Genomic DNA, 23,117 nt, shown 5'->3' with positions numbered 1-23,117 from the left:
TGGAAGTCTAAGCGTTTATCCTGGATAGGTACGATCAATGTAATTAAAATGAATGCTTCTCTACATTATGCAAACTCTCCCTATACCAGCGCCTTCATCATATTTAGCTTTTCTTCAAAAGGCATTTTCAGACTTCATCTGGAATAAAAAAATAAAACAGCAATGATTCTCCCTAAATCTCGAGGCGGTTTTGGAGTACCCAATTTACAATTTTGCCAATACGCTATATTTCTGCAAAGAGTAATTTATTAATGGGACACTATGATTAAATTGTGGGTACAAAGAGAACACAATATGGAGTGCAAATGTATATTAGACACCATGTGTTGGAGAGTGAAATGCGTGTAATGTGTTAGATAAAATAGCCCAATTAATAAAGATACATTAGATATTTGGAATAAGGTGCTGTAAGTTTTCCATCAAATTTTTTCCATTACATCCCTTTTAGCATTGCTTATTGACAGTGGTGAATTTACAATCGGTTGTCATGCCCTAAACCTTCTCTCGAACACTTGTGCCATAGACCTTCCCATTATTGCAATTACAAAAGATTCCATAATAATAACATAAGAAGAATTACTTGACCAAGAATTGCTTTATTTTAAGAACTGGTTCTGCTACCATAAGACTCACAATTAGATGCAAACAAATGCTCACACACGTAACCTATTAAGAACTCTTACACATTCTGAAAATCCCCTGTTGCTCACTTATCTATATAATAGATAGAATTTATCAGATATTACTTAAGCTGTTCCCAGTAAACACCCCACTATGTATAGAGAGTTAGGAGAGAGACTTATGTATAATAATACTACTGCTAAATCACCCATATCCGTTTAGATGCTAGAAATTAACTTTACCTTGTTGCACAGATGGTACAATACCTCACAAAGACTGCATTCGCTATTTTCTTTATCAACCAATAGATGCTGGAGACGTGGTCATGTTGGCAGGGGAATGGCTCACATGTGGTGGTGCCCCTTATTCAATAACTTTAAAAAAAATAATATTAGATGCCCATTGGACCTTTTAATTTGGTTACTGAACAAACCTCTAAAACTGAAATTTAAACCTGACAGAAAACTCTCCCAAACTATGATCAATGGTGTAAGAGCTTTTATCGTGTATAAAACCGGTCCAAAGAAATTCCTACATTATTCATATGAGTAATTAAAGTTGCTGATCTTTTAGATTTAAAGGAATACTATAATCTTACATAGAGCAATTCTGACACTTTACCGTATATGATAGCTACTTGGGACACATTTAATTAGTCATCAAGGTCTCAAAACTACACAGAGTAAACAGCAAACTGAAATATGCTTGATATTTATTTGGTTGAGGAATAAGGTATGGTGAGAATGTAGACTTTTTACTTCTCTCTAGGTAATGTCAAGGAATGTGGGAATAGTTTACATCCCCCTTTTTTTTTAACTTTTTTATAATTTTTATATTTCTGGTTTTGTTTAAAATCTTCCAGTAATATTTATTTGTACAAAATGGAAGGGTTGTTGTACTTTTCTCTTTGTCTTAATTGAGTAATTATTTATGTTCTTGAACTGTTCCACTTTTGAAACCTTTCTGATAGTTTTGCAATACAGACTGGAATAATAAAAAAAAAATTAAAATTCTAATTTACTTCTCTTATCAATGTACTTTGTTCTCTTTGTATCTTTTTTTCAAAAGCAGATAGACAGGCTCAGGAGCGTTCATGTGTCTGGAGCACTATATATGGCAGCAGTTTTGCAAGTATACTTTAAACAATGTTATACATTTACAGGAGCGCTAGAAGGCAGCCGCCTTTGCTGCCATGCAGTGTTTCAGACGTGTAAGTTACCTACCTAGGTATGCTCTTCAACAAACAATAGCAAGAGAACAAAGCAAACTTGATAATAGAAGTAAATAGGCAAACTTTTTAAAATTGTATGCTCTATCTGAATCATGAAAAAAAAATGTTGGGGTTCCTGTCCCTTAAATTGATCCTTTTTGTTTATTAGTGCAATTTAAATAGCTGACTTTGCTCACAGAAAACCTTCACCCATTTTCTCAAGAACATGCCAATTCAGATGGGCTAAACTTGCAGGAAGATCAGGTCTCCATCTCATCTCTCTGTATATACACAAAGGCCAATATTTGGGTACTAAATTCTTCATTGTAGGTGGTGTTTTCAATTAGCATAACTTGCTATTTGAATTTAATTTACTATTTTCCTCAAATTAGTTTCATTCTCGTGGTATTCTTTGTTGAAGGAACAGCAATACACTACTGGGAGCTAGCTTAACACATCCAAGTGAAACAATGACAAAAGATATGTGTGCAGCCACCAATCAGAAGCTAACCCCCAGTAGTGCATTGTTGCCTCTTAGCCTACCTATGTATGTTGTTCAGTAAAAGATACCAAAAAAACAAAGCAAATGAGATTATATAAAATTAAATAAACTAGAATTTGCAAGATCTCTATCTGAATCATGAAAGTTTACTTTTACTGTCTGTTTAAGACACACACAAAAAACAGAGTCCCTTTAAAAAATGTACTTTTAACCAATACCAAAATAAATTTATATTTTATATTTCTTCCTAATTTAGTGATTGCTTATTTACATAGCTTTTTTATTTATTAAATGTATTTTAGGGTTAAAGACATTGACAGCGTTTATTTGGACACCACATTCTGTGATCCTAAGTTTTATCAGATTCCCAGCAGGGTAAGTGTAAAAAAAAAAAAAAGTATTATTATATATATATATATATATATATATATATATATATATATATATGATGTATGTATATATTTATATGTCCACACACTACCTTCAGCTAAATCTCTTTTCAAAACTCAGCCCCTGGTCCCCCCCCCACTTTCAAAATCTCTACCCCCCCATCTTTCTATAACTGTTGATAATATCATAATTACCCCAACCCTGCACGCCCGATATCTTAGGGTCACACTTGACTCAGATCTTTCTTTCACTTGAAGAGAGGCCCGGGACAATACAGTTAAAGACCTTTAAGGTACCTACGGTCCTCCTGTCCACTGACGCCAAAAAAAGCATTTGACAGGTTAGATTGGGCCTTACTTTAAATGAGCTAAAAAAAATTGGCCTCCCCGAGAGGTTAATAAATAGAATCTTCTCATTGTATAGTACCTCAGTAAAAATCTAAGTAGATAAAATCCTTCTGCATTAAGAATGGCACCAGACAGGGTTATCCCCTATTCCCACTTCTATTTGTGCTTTCAATGGAAAACATAATTTATGTAAGAACTTACCTGATAAATTCATTTCTTTCATATTAGCAAGAGTCCATGAGCTAGTGACGTATGGGATATACATTCCCACCAGGAGGGGCAAAGTTTCCCAAACCTCAAAATGCCTATAAATACACCCCTCACCACACCCACAATTCAGTTTAACGAATAGCCAAGAAGTGGGGTGATAAAGTGCGAAAGCATATAAAATAAGGAATTGGAATAATTGTGCTTTATACAAAATCATAACCACCACAAAAAAAGGGCGGGCCTCATGGACTCTTGCTAATATGAAAGAAATGAATTTATCAGGTAAGTTCTTACATAAATTATGTTTTCTTTCATGTAATTAGCAAGAGTCCATGAGCTAGTGACGTATGGGATAATGATTACCCAAGATGTGGATCTTTCCACACAAGAGTCACTAGAGAGGGAGGGATAAAATAAAGACAGCCAATTCCTGCTGAAAATAATCCACACCCAAAATAAAGTTTAACGAAAAACATAAGCAGAAGATTCAAACTGAAACCGCTGCCTGAAGTACTTTTCTACCAAAAACTGCTTCAGAAGAAGAAAATACATCAAAATGGTAGAATTTAGTAAAAGTATGCAAAGAGGACCAAGTTGCTGCTTTGCAAATCTGATCAACCGAAGCTTCATTCCTAAACGCCCAGGAAGTAGAAACTGACCTAGTAGAATGAGCTGTAATTCTCTGAGGCGGAGTTTTACCCGACTCAACATAGGCAAGATGAATTAAAGATTTCAACCAAGATGCCAAAGAAATGGCAGAAGCTTTCTGGCCTTTTCTAGAACCGGAAAAGATAACAAATAGACTAGAAGTCTTTCTGAAAGATTTAGTAGCTTCAACATAATATTTCAAAGCTTTAACAACATCCAAAGAATGCAACGATTTCTCCTTAGAATTCTTAGGATTAGGACATAATGAAGGAACCACAATTTCTCTACTAATGTTGTTGGAATTCACAACTTTAGGTAAAAATTCAAAAGAAGTTCGCAACACCGCCTTATCCTGATGAAAAATCAGAAAAGGAGACTCACAAGAAAGAGCAGATAATTCAGAAACTCTTCTGGCAGAAGAGATGGCCAAAAGGAACAAAACTTTCCAAGAAAGTAATTTAATGTCCAATGAATGCATAGGTTCAAACGGAGGAGCTTGAAGAGCCCCCAGAACCAAATTCAAACTCCAAGGAGGAGAAATTGACTTAATGACAGGTTTTATACGAACCAAAGCTTGTACAAAACAATGAATATCAGGAAGAATAGCAATCTTTCTGTGAAAAAGAACAGAAAGAGCAGAGATTTGTCCTTTCAAGGAACTTGCGGACAAACCTTTATCTAAACCATCCTGAAGAAACTGTAAAATTCTCGGAATTCTGAAAGAATGCCAAGAAAAATGATGAGAAATACACCAAGAAATATAAGTCTTCCAGACTCTATAATATATCTCTCTAGATACAGATTTACGAGCCTGTAACATAGTATTAATCACAGCGTCAGAGAAACCTCTTTGACGAAGAATCAAGCGTTCAATCTCCATACCTTTAAATTTAAGGATTTCAGATCCTGATGGAAAAAAGGACCTTGTGACAGAAGGTCTGGTCTTAACGGAAGAGTCCACGGTTGGCAAGAGGCCATCCGGACAAGATCCGCATACCAAAACCTGTGAGGCCATGCCGGAGCTACCAGCAGAACAAACGAGCATTCCTTCAGAATCTTGGAGATTACTCTTGGAAGAAGAACTAGGGGCGGAAAGATATAGGCAGGATGATACTTCCAAGGAAGTGATAATGCATCCACTGCCTCCGCCTGAGGATCCCGGGATCTGGACAGATACCTGGGAAGTTTCTTGTTTAGATGGGACGCCATCAAATCTATTTCTGGAAGTTCCCACATTTGAACGATCTGAAGAAATACCTCTGGGTGAAGAGACCATTCGCCCGGATGCAACGTTTGGCGACTGAGATAATCCGCTTCCCAATTGTCTACACCTGGGATATGAACCGCAGAGATTAGACAGGAGCTGGATTCCGCCCAAACCAAAATTCGAGATACTTCTTTCATAGCCAGAGGATTGTGAGTTCCTCCTTGATGATTGATGTATGCCACAGTTGTGACATTGTCTGTCTGAAAACAAATGAACGATTCTCTCTTCAGAAGAGGCCAAAACTGAAGAGCTCTGAAAATTGCACGGAGTTCCAAAATATTGATCGGTAATCTCACCTCCTGAGATTCCCAAACTCCTTGTGCCGTCAGAGATCCCCACACAGCTCCCCAACCTGTGAGACTTGCATCTGTTGAAATTACAGTCCAGGTCGGAAGCACAAAAGAAGCCCCCTGAATTAAACGATGGTGATCTGTCCACCACGTTAGAGAGTGTCGAACAATCGGTTTTAAAGATATTAATTGAGATATCTTTGTGTAATCCTTGCACCATTGATTCAGCATACAAAGCTGAAGAGGTCGCATGTGAAAACGAGCAAAGGGGATCGCGTCCGATGCAGCAGTCATAAGACCTAGAATTTCCATGCATAAGGCTACCGAAGGGAATGATTGTGACTGAAGGTTTCGACAAGCTGCCATCAGTTTTAGACGCCTCTTGTCTGTTAAAGACAGAGTCATGGACACTGAATCTATTTGGAAACCCAGAAAGGTTACCCTTGTCTGAGGAATCAATGAACTTTTTGGTAAATTGATCCTCCAACCATGATCTTGAAGAAACAACACAAGTCGATTCGTATGAAATTCTGCTAAATGTAAAGACTGAGCAAGTACCAAGATATCGTCCAAATAAGGAAATACCACAATACCCTGTTCTCTGATTACAGACAGAAGGGCACCGAGAACCTTTGTAAAAATTCTTGGAGCTGTAGCAAGGCCAAACGGCAGAGCCACAAACTGGTAATGCTTGTCCAGAAAAGAGAATCTCAGGAACCGATAATGATCCGGATGAATCGGAATATGCAGATATGCATCCTGTAAATCTATTGTGGACATATAATTCCCTTGCTGAACAAAAGGCAAAATAGTCCTTACAGTTACCATCTTGAACGTTGGTATCCTTACATAACGATTCAATATTTTTAGATCCAGAACTGGTCTGAAGGAATTCTCCTTCTTTGGTACAATGAAGAGATTTTAATAAAACCCCATCCCCTGTTCCTGAACTGGAACTGGCATAATTACTCCAGTCAACTCTAGATCTGAAACACAATTCAGAAATGCTTGAGCTTTTACTGGATTTACTGGGACACGGGAAAGAAAAAATCTCTTTGCAGGAGGTCTCATCTTGAAACCAATTCTGTACCCTTCTGAAACAATGTTCTGAATCCAAAGATTGTGAACAGAATTGATCCAAATTTCTTTGAAAAAAACGTAACCTGCCCCCTACCAGCTGAGCTGGAATGAGGGCCGCACCTTCATGTGGACTTAGAAGCAGGCTTTGCCTTTCTGGCTGGCTTGGATTTATTCCAGATTGGAGATGGTTTCCAAACTGAAACTGCTCCTGAGGATGAAGGATCAGGTTTTTGTTCTTTGTTGAAACGAAAGGAACGAAAATGATTATTAGCTCTGTTTTTACCCTTAGATTTTTTATCCTGTGGTAAAAAAGTTCCTTTCCCACCAGTAACAGTTGAAATAATAGAATCCAACTGAGAACCAAATAATTTGTTACCCTGGAAAGAAATGGAAAGTAGAGTTGATTTAGAAGCCATATCAGCATTCCAAGTCTTAAGCCATAAAGCTCTTCTAGCTAAAATAGCTAGAGACATAAACCTGACATCAACTCTGATAATATCAAAGATGGCATCACAGATAAAATTATTAGCATGCTGAAGAAGAATAATAATATCATGAGAATCATGATGTGTTACTTGTTGCGCTAAGGTTTCCAACCAAAAAGTTGAAGCTGCAGCAACATCAGCCAAAGATATAGCAGGTCTAAGAAGATTACCTGAACACAGATAAGCTTTTCTTAGAAAGGACTCAATTTTCCTATCTAAAGGATCCTTAAACGAAGTACCATCTGACGTAGGAATAGTAGTACGTTTAGCAAGGGTAGAAATAGCCCCATCAACTTTAGGGATTTTGTCCCAAAATTCTAATCTGTCAGACGGCACAGGATATAATTGCTTAAAACGTTTAGAGGGAGTAAATGAATTACCCAATTTATCCCATTCTTTGGAAATTACTGCAGAAATAGCATTAGGAACAGGAAAAACTTCTGGAATAACCACAGGAGATTTAAATACCTTATCCAAACGTTTAGAATTAGTATCAAGAGGACCAGAATCCTCTATTTCTAAAGCAATTAGAACTTCTTTAAGTAAAGAACGAATAAATTCCATTTTAAATAAATATGAAGATTTATCAGCATCAACCTCTGAGACAGAATCCTCTGAACCAGAAGAGTTATCAGAATCAGAATGATGATGTTCATTTAAAAATTCATCTGTAGGGAGAGAAGTTTTAAAATATTTTTTACGTTTACTAGAAGGAGAAATAACAGACATAGCCTTCTTTATGGATTCAGAAACAAAATCTCTTATGTTATCAGGAACATTCTGCACCTTAGATGTTGAAGGAACTGCAACAGGCAATGGTACTTTACTAAAGGAAATATTATCTGCTTTAACAAGTTTGTCATGACAATCAATACAAACAACAGCTGGAGGAATAGCTACCAAAAGTTTACAGCAGATACACTTAGCTTTGGTAGATCCAGCACTAGACAGCGATTTTCCTGTAGTATCTTCTGACTCAGATGCAACGTGAGACATCTTGCAATATGTAAGAGAAAAAACAACAACATATAAAGCAAAATTGATCAAATTCCTTAAATGACAGTTTCAGGAATGGGAAAAAATGCCAAAAAACAAGCTTCTAGCAACCAGAAGCAATGAAAAATGAGACTTAAATAATGTGGAGACAAAAGCGACGCCCATATTTTTTAGCGCCAATAAGACGCCCACATTATTTGGCGCCTAAATACTTTTTGGCGCCAAAATGACGCCACATCCGGAACGCCGACATTTTTGGCGCAAAATAACGTCAAAAAAATGACGCAACTTCCGGCGACACGTATGACGCCGGAAACGGAAAATAATTTTTGCGCCAAAAAAGTCTGCGCCAAGAATGACGCAATAAAATGAAGCATTTTCAGCCCCCGCGAACCTAACAGCCCACAGGGAAAAAAGTCAAATTTTTGAAGGTAAGAAAAAATGATTAAATCAAATGCATTATCCCAAATATGAAACTGACTGTCTGAAAAATAAGGAAAGTTGAACATTCTGAGTCAAGGCAAATAAATGTTTGAATACATATATTTAGAACTTTATAAACAAAGTGCCCAACCATAGCTTAGAGTGTCACAGAAAATAAGATTTACTTACCCCAGGACACTCATCTACATGTTTGTAGAAAGCCAAACCAGTACTGAAACGAGAATCAGCAGAGGTAATGGTATATATAAGAGTATATCGTCGATCTGAAAAGGGAGGTAAGAGATGAATCTCTACGACCGATAACAGAGAACCTATGAAATAGACCCCGTAGAAGGAGATCACTGCATTCAAATAGGCAATACTCTCCTCACATCCCTCTGACATTCACTGCACGCTGAGAGGAAAACCGGGCTCCAACTTGCTGCGGAGCGCATATCAACGTAGAATCTAGCACAAACTTACTTCACCACCTCCATCGGAGGCAAAGTTTGTAAAACTGAATTGTGGGTGTGGTGAGGGGTGTATTTATAGGCATTTTGAGGTTTGGGAAACTTTGCCCCTCCTGGTGGGAATGTATATCCCATACGTCACTAGCTCATGGACTCTTGCTAATTACATGAAAGAAATCCTTTCCATACAAATACGCTTCCAAAATGATATAAAAGGACTGACTGTTAATAATCTACAATATAAATTGGCCCTATTCGCTGATGACGTATTACTGACCCTTACCTCCCCTAGACAATCTCTTTTGGAAGCGCAAACCCTTTTAACCAATTATAGTAAAAAAACTCCAACTATGCTATTAATATCAAGAAAACTGAACTTCTGAATCTGAATTACTCTCCCCTTGAACTTTCTGATCTTGTAAAAGAGTTCCCCTTCCCCATTAATAAAGTGTCACTAAAGTTTTTGGGTATCAACCTTTCACCTGTCCCACACAAATTGTACATATTAAATTATACTTCCCTCTTGCGCTACGTCTCTGTAAAAACTTCAGAGTGGCTACCCAAAAAGATATCCTGGTTAGGCAGAATGATTGACTTTAAAATTAAAATTTTACCTTAATTTACTTTACCTTTCAAACGGTCCCAATCCCCCCTACCCCCACCGTATATCCCGAAATTACGGGCCGTAATTAATGCCTACATATGGCGAAAACACCCCTCCAGGATAGCCAAAATGACATTGATGGCCCTGAAACACTTAGGAGGGCTAGGTCTACAAGACCTGGAAAGCTATCGTTCGGCCATATTCCTTTACAGAATAATGGAATTGCTATTATCTTTCATATGGGCATTTGATCTAAAGTTTTTTGAATGTGCTTTAAAATACCACCGGTGGTTTTGATGTATGTATTTTTAAGGTGAGCTATGGTTATCAGTAAAGTATATTGAAATTATCTGTATTCTACTGTTGATGTTTTCTTTTGGTTTACTTTGTGCTTTGTCTCACACTCCTAAGAGAAAATCAAATAGCTGGTTTAGGCAGTCAGTATCATTTTTAAAACCTAGATTACATGTTTTGCTTTTTGGTCTCTGGGACAAAACACATTTTTACACAAAATGTGCATAGTTTGGTAATTACAGCGCCTACACCTATGAAACCACAAGCTTCCCAAAAAAGTCCCTAAAACCTTTCAAAATATACAATAATCCAGATGGAGGGAGCGCCAAAGAGGCTAAAGTGGTTAAATATATGCAAATGTAAATAGAAACTTAAGTCTAACAATTTATTATCTAAAACATTTAGACATCTAAAATAAATAACAGTAAATAAGTAGTAGGGTACCCTATCAGTTTAAACATAATACATATAACAATAGTGAAAATGGAAGTTCAATATATAATGTCCCAGAGTTGGCAATATAAGCCAATGTGCACAAAAACTTGTCAACTCGACGTGATGTGAACTTTCTAGAGGTGAAATTCCTAATGTGTGTCCCAACAGGAAAAAATTATAAAAATAAAAGTAAAAAAACAATGAAAAAGGGGGGGCGGAGCCTATAGCTGTTGCGGCAGGACGTGTTTGTTGGGAGCTCCTGCATTTAATCTACATTTAAGCTATATTTAAGAACTTGTTTCAACTTTTATTTCTACTTTTCTTGCTGAGGAACCCAAGATAAACAATCTTTTATTGTTGAAGAGAGTTTCAGGAACCTACGACATTTCTCGGACCTGCCTATGCTCCTCAGCTTACTCCACTACAATTAGCCACGAGGTCGAGAGGCCTCTCCTGTCTGACTGTTAGTGCTGTAGGGGCTTCCGCACTAATACCCCCCCAGGTCACTGGGTTACCAAACCAGTTTCTATATAACTGGATAATTATTTTTGTGCTACCAGAGCTGTTACAGACTGCCACTTCGTATACAGCCATTAAAGTCAAGCAATCCAGAAAGCTGCAATCTGCTAGTTGGTGGAGACGTGACATGGAAACTAAGTGCTGTGGACCGATGGGAATATGAGATGCAATCACACCTCAAGTCTCACTTTGAAGAGTTAGAACTGGAATTGGGCCGAGTTCTGGGACTACCGGTTTCCCCGGGGCCTCTACATGAGCCAGGCTTACTAAAAGAGACTGAACTAGACGGGGGACTGACAGCTGCGCCAGCGTTGAGCGCTCTGTCAAAGATGGCAGCTACAGCAGCCCTTCACCACGAGAATACTGCCCCCGCTCACTTGTGCACTATTACTTTGCGGCCAAAACAGTCTGTGGGTCACACAAAGTCCTCGGGCGGGAGGTACCGATCGCTGGCTACAAGCCAACACCCGGCGGCTGCCAGACATGAGAAGCTATCAACACTGTTGCCGCCGCGGAAACCAGAGTGGACAGAAGGTGAATTGAATCTACCTAAGACGGACTCAGTTTGCTCTGTGTTGAGTGCCACTGCAGAGAGCTGGAACACGGCCATGACGCTGAAACCGTTTGCTGCTCACCATTGCCTTGCACCGGAGAGGGGGAGATCGAGAATTCGAACAGCAGGTCTAGACTTTCTTAAGGGAACCTTTTGTCTTCCTTCTGCCTTTCTAACCACTCACTGCAGCGGCCAGACTTTTGATCCAGGGGGCCCCCAGGTATGTTGGATACCGTGGCTAGCTGCAAGAGACGCTGTGCGGTATAATCATTTTCACATCAGCTGAGCACATACAGCGCAGAGCAGGTCTCTATCTCTGCAGGGCCCGAGGTTGGTTAAGGGTCTTTGTCACACAGGCCAAGTCTGGACCTTTGATCTTTGCACAACGGAACCGTGCATTAGCTTGGTTCCAGAAAATTGGTACCTGAAGTTGAACACTATGTATTATTGCCTTCCTTTACTTTTCTTTTTGGTCCTTGGCAAGTTTTATTTTTTAAACTCTCCGTATAACATGGGACTGCTGTTAAATTTGAGCCCCTTTAGTTTATGTATGAGGTAGCACTCTGCACTCTATTAGCCTAATGTTGTCACTGTTAAAGCTGTGAGTGTATGCTGGGGATTCCTAAGCTATTGGCCTAAGCTCCTCGATGAATACTGTTTTGTTTTACAAGGGTCACATGATGTACACCATATACTCCTAGTCTACCCTATAAATCCATCGAAAGCTCATATCAAATTTTAAAATGCTTATGAATATCATTTAGTTATTAAGAATGAGGTTTCAGGTTCAGACTGCCGTCTATATTATCATATGCCCTGGGGAGGTTGAATGTGGATTTATGCAGTTCATCCCATCCCCCATCACAGCAGAGGGTTACAGAGATATATATATCAAAGCTGCTAAGAATGTGCATAGCACTTGTCCCTAAATTGGTGTAGCAGCTATATTAGTGTTCTGGAGATCTTTATATTCATTCCTAGCTACCCCAAACCCTAGATGAGTAAGTAGTAAAGTGTGAGCTTGCATATTAGGTAATATAACTAGTTGACTTAGCCCCTACACCCCCATAGCATTCCATATAACCGAACCTTGCCTCACTGTTTTATTTGGTTTCAACCTCCTATTGGGATCAGTTTTCACGTTGGCCTTATGCCAGTTTGAATGGCCCCTATAAACGTCTATGCCTAGTCAAACCTGTTGGGAGGTAGATGCAGCACTAATAAGGTCTCCCTGGGGTGCTATGCCTGGCCCGCCGAGTTTATAGTTTATAGTTTGCTACTGTTATTACAGAACCAGCACAGCTTGAGTTTTATATATTTTTAGCATATATCAAGTCTGCAGCGACTATGCTAGTTCATAGGTTTCATTTGGGGCCCAAAAGTGGCCCACCTTGTTATTTTATTTCTCCCCCCCTAAAATGCCCTTTCAGGTCCAAGAGTGACCGTGTTGAACATTAGAGTACCTCCCTGAGTTTTAAAGTACATGGGTCCATGAGTGGCCCGTTCTACAATGGAGGTGCAATCATCGTTTCTATAAATGAAAAATTAGGTTTTCATTCATTCAGTTGGGTAATAGCCTATTGTATTGAGATGTCTTGATCTTTTATTTTTTGCTGGCCTTGTAGTACTATATTTTCCTTATCTTTTCTCTTTTCAGGTTACAGGGACATAGCCAACTCAATTTAAGATATGTTCATTATATTACCCACTGTACTTTGTATTTTTGTTATTGTCCTATATAACCTCAATAAAAATATTTATAAGAAAACCAAAAAAAACAATGAAAAATGATAACAGGTAGTTGGCCAATCGGGTAACTCCATTTTCCCGTCAAAACATATTGCCCTTAAACCGGCGATTATATCTATTTGTGTGTTCAGCTTATTCCCTTAAACAAAATGGAAGTGTCTGAATTCAGACACTTCCATTTTGTTTAAGGGAATAAGCTGAACACCCAAATAGATATAATGGCCAGTTTAAGTTACCCGATTGGCCAATACAGGCTATTTATTTCTGAGAATTAGAGCAGTCACCATCTTGAAAAAGGCCCACGTTAGGGCCGAAACCCGTAGAAGGGAACTGCTCGAGCTTCCTAAATCGGTAAGCCTTACTCCAATATAGGGCTCGATTGTTACTTCCGATATTGCACTGTTGTTTTTTCTTTTTACAGGTTTTTTTTCACTAGGGAATCTTTACAGGTTTTTTTTCCCACTAAGGAATCTATTAAAGGGCCATAATACCCAAATGTTTTAACACTTGAAAGTAATGCAGTATAGCTGTATAAAGCTGACTAGAAAATATCACCTGAACATCTCTATGTAAAAAAGAAACCTATTTTACCTCAAAAGTTTCTCAGTAGCCACATACCATTGTAAAGGACTTCTAAGCAACAAATCAGTATGTCTGTCCCGGGACAGCGGAAGGAGCGAGCTTTCGTGCACACTCATCTTATTTTCCTATTCAGTGTAAGGAAGTTTACAATGAAATCTCATGAGAGTTAAGTCAAATCTCATGAGATCACAGTAAAAGAGTTCATGACCTCAGCACTGTTGATGCTGATTGGCTGCTGTTCATTTCTTCTTTTCTTGTTTTTTTACCTGCAGCTGGGCAGCAGCTGAGTATAACTTTTTACACAGAACTTACTCTGCTGAGCTGAGGAGATTGTGAGGTAAAATATCTTCCTTTTTTACATAGAGATGCTCAGGCTGTATTTTACTGTCAGCTTTTTACAGTTATACTGCATCAGTCTCAAGTGATTTAGCATATGAGTATTATGTCCCTTTAAGGATAACACGGACACTATTACCTATTATCATTTTTCATTATTTTTTACTTTTATTTTTATAATTTTTTCCTGAATTCAGACACTTACATTTTGTTTAAGGGAATAAGCTGAACACACAAATAGATATAATGGCTGGTTTATGGGCAATATGTTTTGGCGGGAAAATGGAGTTATCTGATTGGCCAATTACCTATTATTATTTTTCATTATTTTTTACTTTTATTTTTGTAAGTTTTTTCTTGTTGGGACACTCATTAGGAATTTCACCTAGAAAGTTCACATCATGTCAAGGGACAAGCTTTTGTGCACATTGGCTTATATTGCCAACTCTGGGACATTCTATATTGAACTTCCAATTTCACTATTGTTATATGTATTATGTTTTAACTGATAGGGTAACTTACTGTTATTTACTGTTATTTATTTTAGATGTCTAAATCTTTTAGATAATAAATTGTTATAGACTTAAGTTTCTATTTTACATTTGCATATTTGTAACCACTTTAGCCTCTTTGGCGCTCCCTCCATCTGGATTATTGTACATGTTTACACAAAAGCAAGGTGTTTAAAATGATATAAAATAGTCTCTTTCATTGTTATATTAAAAAGCACTAATCAATAGGTTATACTTAATAGAAATAATTATATGTATTATTAATAATTTTAAAGGATTTTACCTTTTTTATTTATTTTTTAACTTATTTTGTGCATAGTCCATTACTTCATGAAATCCCCTCAAGGGGGCTGTGGCTTCTACAGGAAAGCAAAGTAGCTTTTCCTTTAATGTGGTGGAGGAGACATGCTTTAGCTACAGTCAACGTAATGCCCATGCTCAGGATAGGACTTTTGCTGCAAACATAATTTGACAGTAGAACTTAAGTTATGTAATGTCAACTCTATCATCTCAATAAAAGCAGTATTTCTAAGTGCTCATTTTGCAAGAAAACAAGTAAGTTGTTAGAAGTTTTTTTTTTCCGTTAAAATATTTTTTGTTGTTTTCAAACAAGAATACAGAAATACATTAAAAAAACAAACATAATTGTGCGGATATTAAAGGGACAGTCTACACCAGAATTTTTATTGTTTTAAAAGATAGATAATCCCTTTATTACCCATTCCCCAGTTTTGCATAACCAACACAGTTATATTTATATACTTTTTACCTCTGTGATTACCTTGTATCTAAGCCTCTGCAAACTGCCCCTTTTTTCAGTTCTTTTGACAGACTTGCAGTCTAGCCAATCAGTGCCTGCTCCCAGATAACTTCACGTGCACGAGCACAGTGTTATCTATATGAAATTTGTGAACTAACACCCTCTAGTGGTGAAAAACTGTTAAAATGCAATCTGAAAAGAGGTGGACTTCAAGGTCTAAGAAATTAGCATATGAACCTCCTAGGTTAAGCTTTCAACTAAGAATACCAAGAGAACAAAGCAAAATTGGTGATAAAAGTAAATTGGAAAATTATTTAAAATGACATGCTCTATCTGAATCATGAAAGTTTATTTTGGCCTAGACTGTCCCTTTAACAACAACCACTTATAGAACAGGAGTGGCGGCACTTGGATATCACAATACATTTAAATGTCATATTTATCAAAGAACCATTCAAAGGTGGAAATGCTTCTAGATTCACAAGACAACTTAAGTTACGGTTACAATCTAATTAATATAGTAATACTGATTTGACACAGTGTAATTGTGATGAGTTTATGTACCTTGTTCCCAGATAAATATTACATCAGCAATAAAGTCTTGTTTACCTATGAACGTGTAATGTTCCTTCCCTAACCCACATAGCATATGTGGGGACTACAACTTTCTTCCGATACCTAGGTATCAAACGCCTGGCGCAGTTAAAGCTTATTAGAAGTTTTTAACACACTCTGCTTCTTTTTAGGTTCACTTAAAGGGCCATAATACCCAAATGTTTAAACACTTGAAAGTGATGCAGTATAGCTGTAAAAAGCTGACTAGAAAATATCTCCTGAACAACTCTATGTAAAAAAGAAAGATATTTTACCTCAAAAGTTCCTCAGTAGCCAACTCCCATTGTAAAGGATCTCTAAGCAGCATTTTAGTGTGTCTGTCCTCGGACAGCTGAAAGGATGAGCCTCGTGAACTCTCATATTATTTCACCAATCAGGTAAAGGAAGCTTACTATGAAATCTCATGAGAGTTAAGTCAAATCTCATGAGATCACAGTAAGAGTTCATGACCTCAGCACTGCTGATGCTGATTGGCTTCTGTTCATTTCTTCATTTTTTTATTTTTTTTTACCTGCAGCTGGGAGCAGGTGAAGTATAACTTTTTACACAGAACTTACTCTGCTGAGCTGAGGAGATTGTGAGGTAAAATATCTTCCTTTTTTACATAGAGATGCTCAGGTGATATTTTCCTGTCAGCTTTTTACAGTTATACTGCATCAGTTTCAAGTGATTTAGCATATGAGTATTATGTCCCTTTAAAGGAGAATTGATTTAACTTATTATTTTTACTAAATGAGCACTTTTTCATATCCCTTTAAGGCTGCAGAAACCTTTTGAAAGACTGCTGTAAAATGTTCCCCACACAAATGATATGTGAAATTATCCCGCTACTAATGCATTGTGTTGTACATGTGTAATCTGATTTAGCTATTGTAATTTTCTTATGATTTTACTTTGGTGCAGGAAGAATGTTTGGTTGGAATCCTGGAGCTAGTGCGCAGCTGGATCAGACTCGGTCCTCACCATGTGGTTTGGCTAAACTGCAAAGCAGCTTATGGATATGAGTATTTGTTTACAAACCTCAGTGAGGAATTGGGAGTAAAGGTATGAGCTTTCTGTGTTTGCATTAAGTGGCCCAGAAATATTAAACCAAAACTGTATTCCAGCTGACTGTTAATAACTGTACACATGTGCAATTGTGCATACACAAGAATTCTTAGTAAATATAGTTTTTTATGTGTGTACCGTGTGCTTATTGGTTGCTTTGTGTGCGTCACTTGTTAACAGAAAGGGTCTTAACTCTAAACTTAAACCAGGAATAGATCAGTCTCCCTTAATATACAATAAGTAAAGTTACTCCTTCTTAGGTTTTTCCTGAAATGGGGAGAGCATGGGCGTTTGTTTGGATAATTGAATTATGAATATGGCCGCGGGTAGCAGCATTTGGCTATTTCCGGAGCTGGAATTATTAGTTTAATAGTACAACACACAAAGCTCTGGATTTGCACAAATCTTTGTGTTTCGATATTATACAAATAAATTAGTCTCCAAAAGGAGCTGAATGCTGCTACCTGTGGCCATATACAGAATTTAGTTTAAACAAACAAATGCTGAATGCACATGTCTAGGAGGCAGCACATGTTCAAAAAGTTTCTAAAGGTACACTAAATACACACACACACACACACACACACACACACATACAAACACACAAACACACACACACATAAACACACACACAAACACACACAAATACACACACAAAAACACACACACATAAACACAAACACACAACTACACACACACACAACTACACACACACACAACCACACACAACCACACACACACAAATACACAAACACACACACACCATGAGCAATTTAAAGGGACAGTAAAGTAACAACTTTCCAATCTAATTGTATTATCACATTTGCTTTGTTCCCTTGATATTCTGCGTTGAAGAGATACCTAGGTAAGAATCAAGAGTAAGAGCACTACATGGCAGGAAATAGTGCTGCCCTCTAGTGCTCTTGCATATGGATAACATTCTTACAAAACTGTTGCCATATAGTGCTACAGAAATGGGCCAGTTTCTAAGCTTGTGTCCCTGCTTTTCAACAAAGTGTAGAAAGGGAACAAAGAAAATGTGTTAATAGAAGTAAATTACAAAGTTGTTTCAAATCACATGCTTTATTTGAATTGTGAAAAAACTATTTGGGTTTCATATACCTTTAAGTTTAATCTATTGGAAGACGTCCATGCAGGGCCGCCATCAGGGGGTGACGGGTGACTCCTGTCAGAGGCCCAATGGGCCAGGGGGGGCCCATGAGGCAAGAACTAAAAAAAAAAATTATTTTTTTTTAAATTTTGGCAGCCACCAGTGGGTACTACAGCAGAGTACTAATTGAGCATGGGAAATGTTATTACAAGGAGTAAAGTATTAGCATTTGAAAGGATTTCTGAGTGTGCACTAAACCACTATGCACAGTGTGAGACAGACTTGGCACTTTGTACAGTGTGTGTCTGAGTCAGACGGCAGATCACTTTCATTTGCAGAGGGGGTAGGACTTACTTAGCAAATGTTTTTATTTCTTTGTGCAATTTCGGATTGTAACTTCAGTGGGGTAGCAGTTGTATGGTGGGGCCAGGGGTCCATAAAAACACATTTTTTTTAGCAGCAGTGTATTTATGATTATTTGACAATGCCCTTTTGGCAGATGCCCTTTTGGCAGATATGCTGCCCTTTTGGCAGATATGCATTTTATTTATATATATATATATATATATATATATATATATATATATATATATATATTACATTCCAGTTTACTGCCCCTTTCTGCAAGAACTTTCCAGATGCAAGGAGGCATTTTATCTAAGATTTTTACATCTGCATAAAATGTTATACTCTCAGACTAAGATTGCTCAGTGTTTGAAATAAAACAGGTTAACTTAAAACTGTTCAGTTTACACTACAGCTGACTTAATTTTGAAATACATACAAACAAGCCTAAATCCTGCATTTAACCAGATCTAATGGTATGAGTACCACAGCTTATGGTTCCACCAAGACCATATAGAGTACAGCATTTTCAAAATCCATAAGTACAGCTGACAGATGGGAACATTTGTAGTGGTGCTCTTGGTTGGGGAAAATGGGGAAAAAACAAACAAACATATGTCAACCTTTTAAAAGTACTTTTCTTCATCTAGCCATCTACCCAGATCATTAATGTAGAATTTTGAATTCACAGAATTATTTTTGTTTGCACATTTACAAATATGATTCTTTAAAAAGGGATCTCTTAATTTCTGCAATTTTTTTTTATCATGCATGTCACACACTGTTGATTTAGGGGATGCAAGGTGCATAAATGTTTCCTCCTGTGAGTGTTTCTGTGGGTGTCTGTGTTTATGTCTTTGTGCTTTGATTTGTGTCTCTATTAGTGTGTATGTATTTTTTTCTGTGGGTCTCTCTGTGAGGGTGGGTGTGTATGTATTTGTGCATTTTCTTTGGATGTCTGTGAGGGTGTGTGCATATGTCTTTGAACTTTTTCTATGGGTGTCTCTGTAAGGGTGTGTGTATGTTTGTCTTTGTGTATTTTCTCTGGATGCCTCTGTGAAGGTGGGTGTGTATGTCTGTGTTTTCTGTGGATGTCTCTGTGAGTGTGTGTGTGTATACAGTGTATGTATGTATGTTTGTGTTTTCTGTGGATGTCTCTGTGATGGTGTGTGTTTTCTGTGGGTGTCTCTGTGAGGGTGTGTGTATGTCTGTGTGTTTTCTGTGGATATCTCAGTGAGGGTGTGTGTATGTATGTCTTTCTTTGTTTTAAGTGGTTGTCTCTCTGTGTGTGTATGTCTTTTTGTGTTTTCTGTGAGTGTGTGTGTGTGTGTCTTTTTGTGTTTTCTGAGGCTGTCTCTGTGTGTGTGTGTGTGTATGTCTTTGTGTGTTTTCTGAGGCTGTCTCTGTCGGTGTTTCCTTGGGTGTATGTGCAAGTTTGTGTGTGTGTGTCCATTGTCTGTTCCTTTTTAGGACATTTTGACCTTACTACTGATTATTCACATCTATCTACAGACTTTGAGACTAATGAGACCTTTCCGGAAGTCACCAATCCATCATTTAACCTTTAAATTATTGTTTAGGCAGTCCAGGGCCCTTCCTTTCAGCCACTGCATGCTGTTGTCATCATTTAGTTGGCATCTTTCTTTACAAAAAGATAATCAGAACTCCATATTTTGTTTTCTAAATCTCCTTTTTTTTTTTTTTTTACAAAACTTTAGTCTACCTCATTACTTGTCAGGTCAATGTAAACAAGTGCTGAGTGTCTGTTTGGGTGTCTGTGTCTGAGTGTGTTTCTTCGCGTGTCTGCTAGAGTGTCTATATGTGAATCCTTATGTGTGAGTGTGTGTTTCAGTGTATGAGTCCAGAGCCCAGACCTGAATCCAAATCAAAATCTGTGGGGTGATCTGAAGAGGGCTGTGTACAGGAGATGCCCTCGCATTCTGACAGATTTGGAGTGTTTTTGCAAAGAAGAGTGGGCAAATCTTGCCAAGTCAAGATGTGCCATGCTGAAAAACTTATACCCAAAAAGACTGAGTGCTGTAATAAAATCAAAAGGTGCTTCAATAAAGTATTAGTTTAAGGGTGTTCACACTTATGCAACCATATTATTTTAGTTTTTTATTTTTATTTCCCTTTACCTAAAAGATTTCAGTTTGTTTTTCAATTGAGTTGTACAGTTTATAGGTCACAGTAAAGGTGGAAAAAGTTCTGAAATGATTTATCTTTGTCTCATTTTTTTACATCACAGAAACCTGACATTTTAACAGGGGTGTGTAGACTTTTTATATCCACTGTATATATATATATATTGTATGTGTTTACCAGTTTCCCATTCATATTATAACGTTAAATAATGTTCTGTTATATTTTCTTATGTGTTATTTGAATTTCTTATATTTAGATTGATTTATTATTATTTTAATTATTTTACAGGTCCATGTGAATAAGCTAGATATGTTTAAGAAAATGCCTGATATCCTTTATCATGTAACAACTGATCGACGGACACAGATTCACGCTTGTCGGCACCCTTTGGTATATCCTCACAAATATTCTTAAATATTTATATTTATTTTGGATGCTCATAACAATGATACCATCATTCATAGAGTGTGGTATATAGTAGAAAACATTCCCAGTAACTTATCTTTCTAAAACATTAACTTGCAGATTGCTTTTTTTTACAAACAATAACTAAGATACTAGTAATAAAATGTTGAGCAGTAAAAGCTAAATTTGATGCTTACCTGACAAATTAATTTCTTTCATGTTGTTGAGAGAGCCCTCGAGCCATCAGATGTGGAAATTACCCTACAGACCACTAGGAGGAGGCAAAAACACGCCAACATAACAGAGCTTTAAATGCTCCGTTATACATATAGCCAAGTAGATAGAGGAAACTACAAATCAGAAAAGACAAAGCAGAGCAGCGGGGCTGTTGGACTCTTACCATCATGAAAAAAAATCAATTTAGCATGTAAGCATAAATTTTGTTTTATTTCATTGTATGGTAAGAGTCCATGAGACATCATGTGTGGGAATCTAAAAACAAGCAGTAAAGTCCACGAGACCACCATGAAATAGGGGGGACAAACAGTTAAAGCAGGTACGTTACTGATCATGCACTTTGGCCTGCAGAACTTTCTCTGCAAAAGCAGCCTCAGAAGAGGCATACACATCAAAGTGATAAAACTTCAAAAAGGAATTTTGGAGGCAAAAAATGGCTGAGGATTCAGGGTAAGTGTCCCGGGCTCCCACATTTAAAATCTCACATACAAATGCTTGTGCAACTCTACCCCTTGATCTTGAGCAACCACTCACACAAGAGCAGGGCTTGTCAATCATCCTAGATGAATCAGTCCAGGGTGTTTTAACCTATTATGCACACTGAATATTCTGACTGCACAAATTTTTGTGAAACCTTACGTAACTATATTTCATCCCTGCATGCTGACACATTGTTCATTTTTTTTAAGAATGAAGCTTTCCTGCGGGGGAACCGGTTGCCTTGCGGTATGCATTCAGGCGATGGCACTTCTCTGCGTGTAATCAGCATTAAACCATCAACCATGTGGTTTGGGGAGAGGACTCGGAAAACCAACGTAATAGTGAGGTATGACGATGCGCCAGGGAACAGATTTTGATCTGATGTGTAGAGCTCACCATCTAACCTTCCAGCAATATATGATTTTCTTGTTCAATACTACTTATATAGAAGCATTGAGTTTTGGTGAAAATGTATCTTTCTTTACCAGTAGATGGCGGTAAAGAGTTCAAGTACAATTTAAATGCCAGGGCTCTAGTTGGCTAGTAAACTGAACCAAGAAATGATTTTACCTTTCTGGGGACAAATATTGGCTGTGTCTTTATTTGTTGTTAATAGGGTTCAAACTCTTTTTTTTTCCATGCTTAGCTTTTTCTGGTATAATGGACATATATACTACCTGTTTCTCCAACATAGGTGTGTCCGGTCCACGGCGTCATCCTTACTTGTGGGATATTCTCTTCCCCAACAGGAAATGGCAAAGAGCCCAGCAAAGCTGGTCACATGATCCCTCCTAGGCTCCGCCTTCCCCAGTCATTCTCTTTGCCGTTGTACAGGCAACATCTCCACGGAGATGGCTTAGAGTTTTTTGGTGTTTAAATGTAGTTTTTATTCTTCAATCAAGAGTTTGTTATTTTAAAATAGTGCTGGTATGTACTATTTACTCTGAAACAGAAAAGAGATGAAGATTTCTGTTTGTAAGAGGAAAATGATTTTAGCAACCGTTACTAAAATCGATGGCTGTTTCCACACAGGACTGTTGAGAGGAATTAACTTCAGTTGGGGGAAACAGTGAGCAGACTTTTGCTGCTTGAGGTATGACACATTTCTAACAAGACTTGGTAATGCTGGAAGCTGTCATTTTCCCTATGGGATCCGGTAAGCCATTTTTATTAAATAAGAATAAAGGGCTTCACAAGGGCTTTAAAGACTGGTAGACATTTTTCTGGGCTAAAACGATTGATATATAAGCATTTTTAATACTTCATAGTTTTGAGGAGTTATTTTATTCTTGGGAATCATGTAAAATAACCGGCAGGCACTGTATTGGACACCTTTTTCACTGGGGGCCTTCTCTAATCATAGGCAGAGCCTCATTTTCGCGCCTCTATTGCGCAGTTGTTTTTGGGAAGCAAGACATGCAGATGCATGTGTGAGGAGCTCAGATACAT

At 37.6% G+C, this 23,117-nt stretch overlaps 1 protein-coding gene across 1 annotated transcript in view; it reads left to right on the top strand.

Moving 5' to 3' along the window:
• DCLRE1C (DNA cross-link repair 1C) overlaps positions 1-23,117 on the top strand; it is a 147,721-nt gene that overhangs the window by 62,987 nt on the left and 61,617 nt on the right. The window contains exons 7-10 of the mRNA XM_053716501.1: positions 2,636-2,708; positions 16,802-16,942; positions 20,835-20,936; positions 21,878-22,014. Of these exons, the coding sequence (XP_053572476.1) occupies positions 2,636-2,708; positions 16,802-16,942; positions 20,835-20,936; positions 21,878-22,014 (453 nt within the window). The remainder of the gene's footprint in view (positions 1-2,635; positions 2,709-16,801; positions 16,943-20,834; positions 20,937-21,877; positions 22,015-23,117) is intronic.

This window comes from Bombina bombina, chromosome 6 (assembly GCF_027579735.1).
Source record: "Bombina bombina isolate aBomBom1 chromosome 6, aBomBom1.pri, whole genome shotgun sequence".
Classification (NCBI taxonomy): domain Eukaryota; kingdom Metazoa; phylum Chordata; class Amphibia; order Anura; family Bombinatoridae; genus Bombina; species Bombina bombina.
The sequence above is the reverse complement of the archived record's forward strand: the minus strand, read 5'-3'. Positions and strand labels throughout refer to the sequence as shown.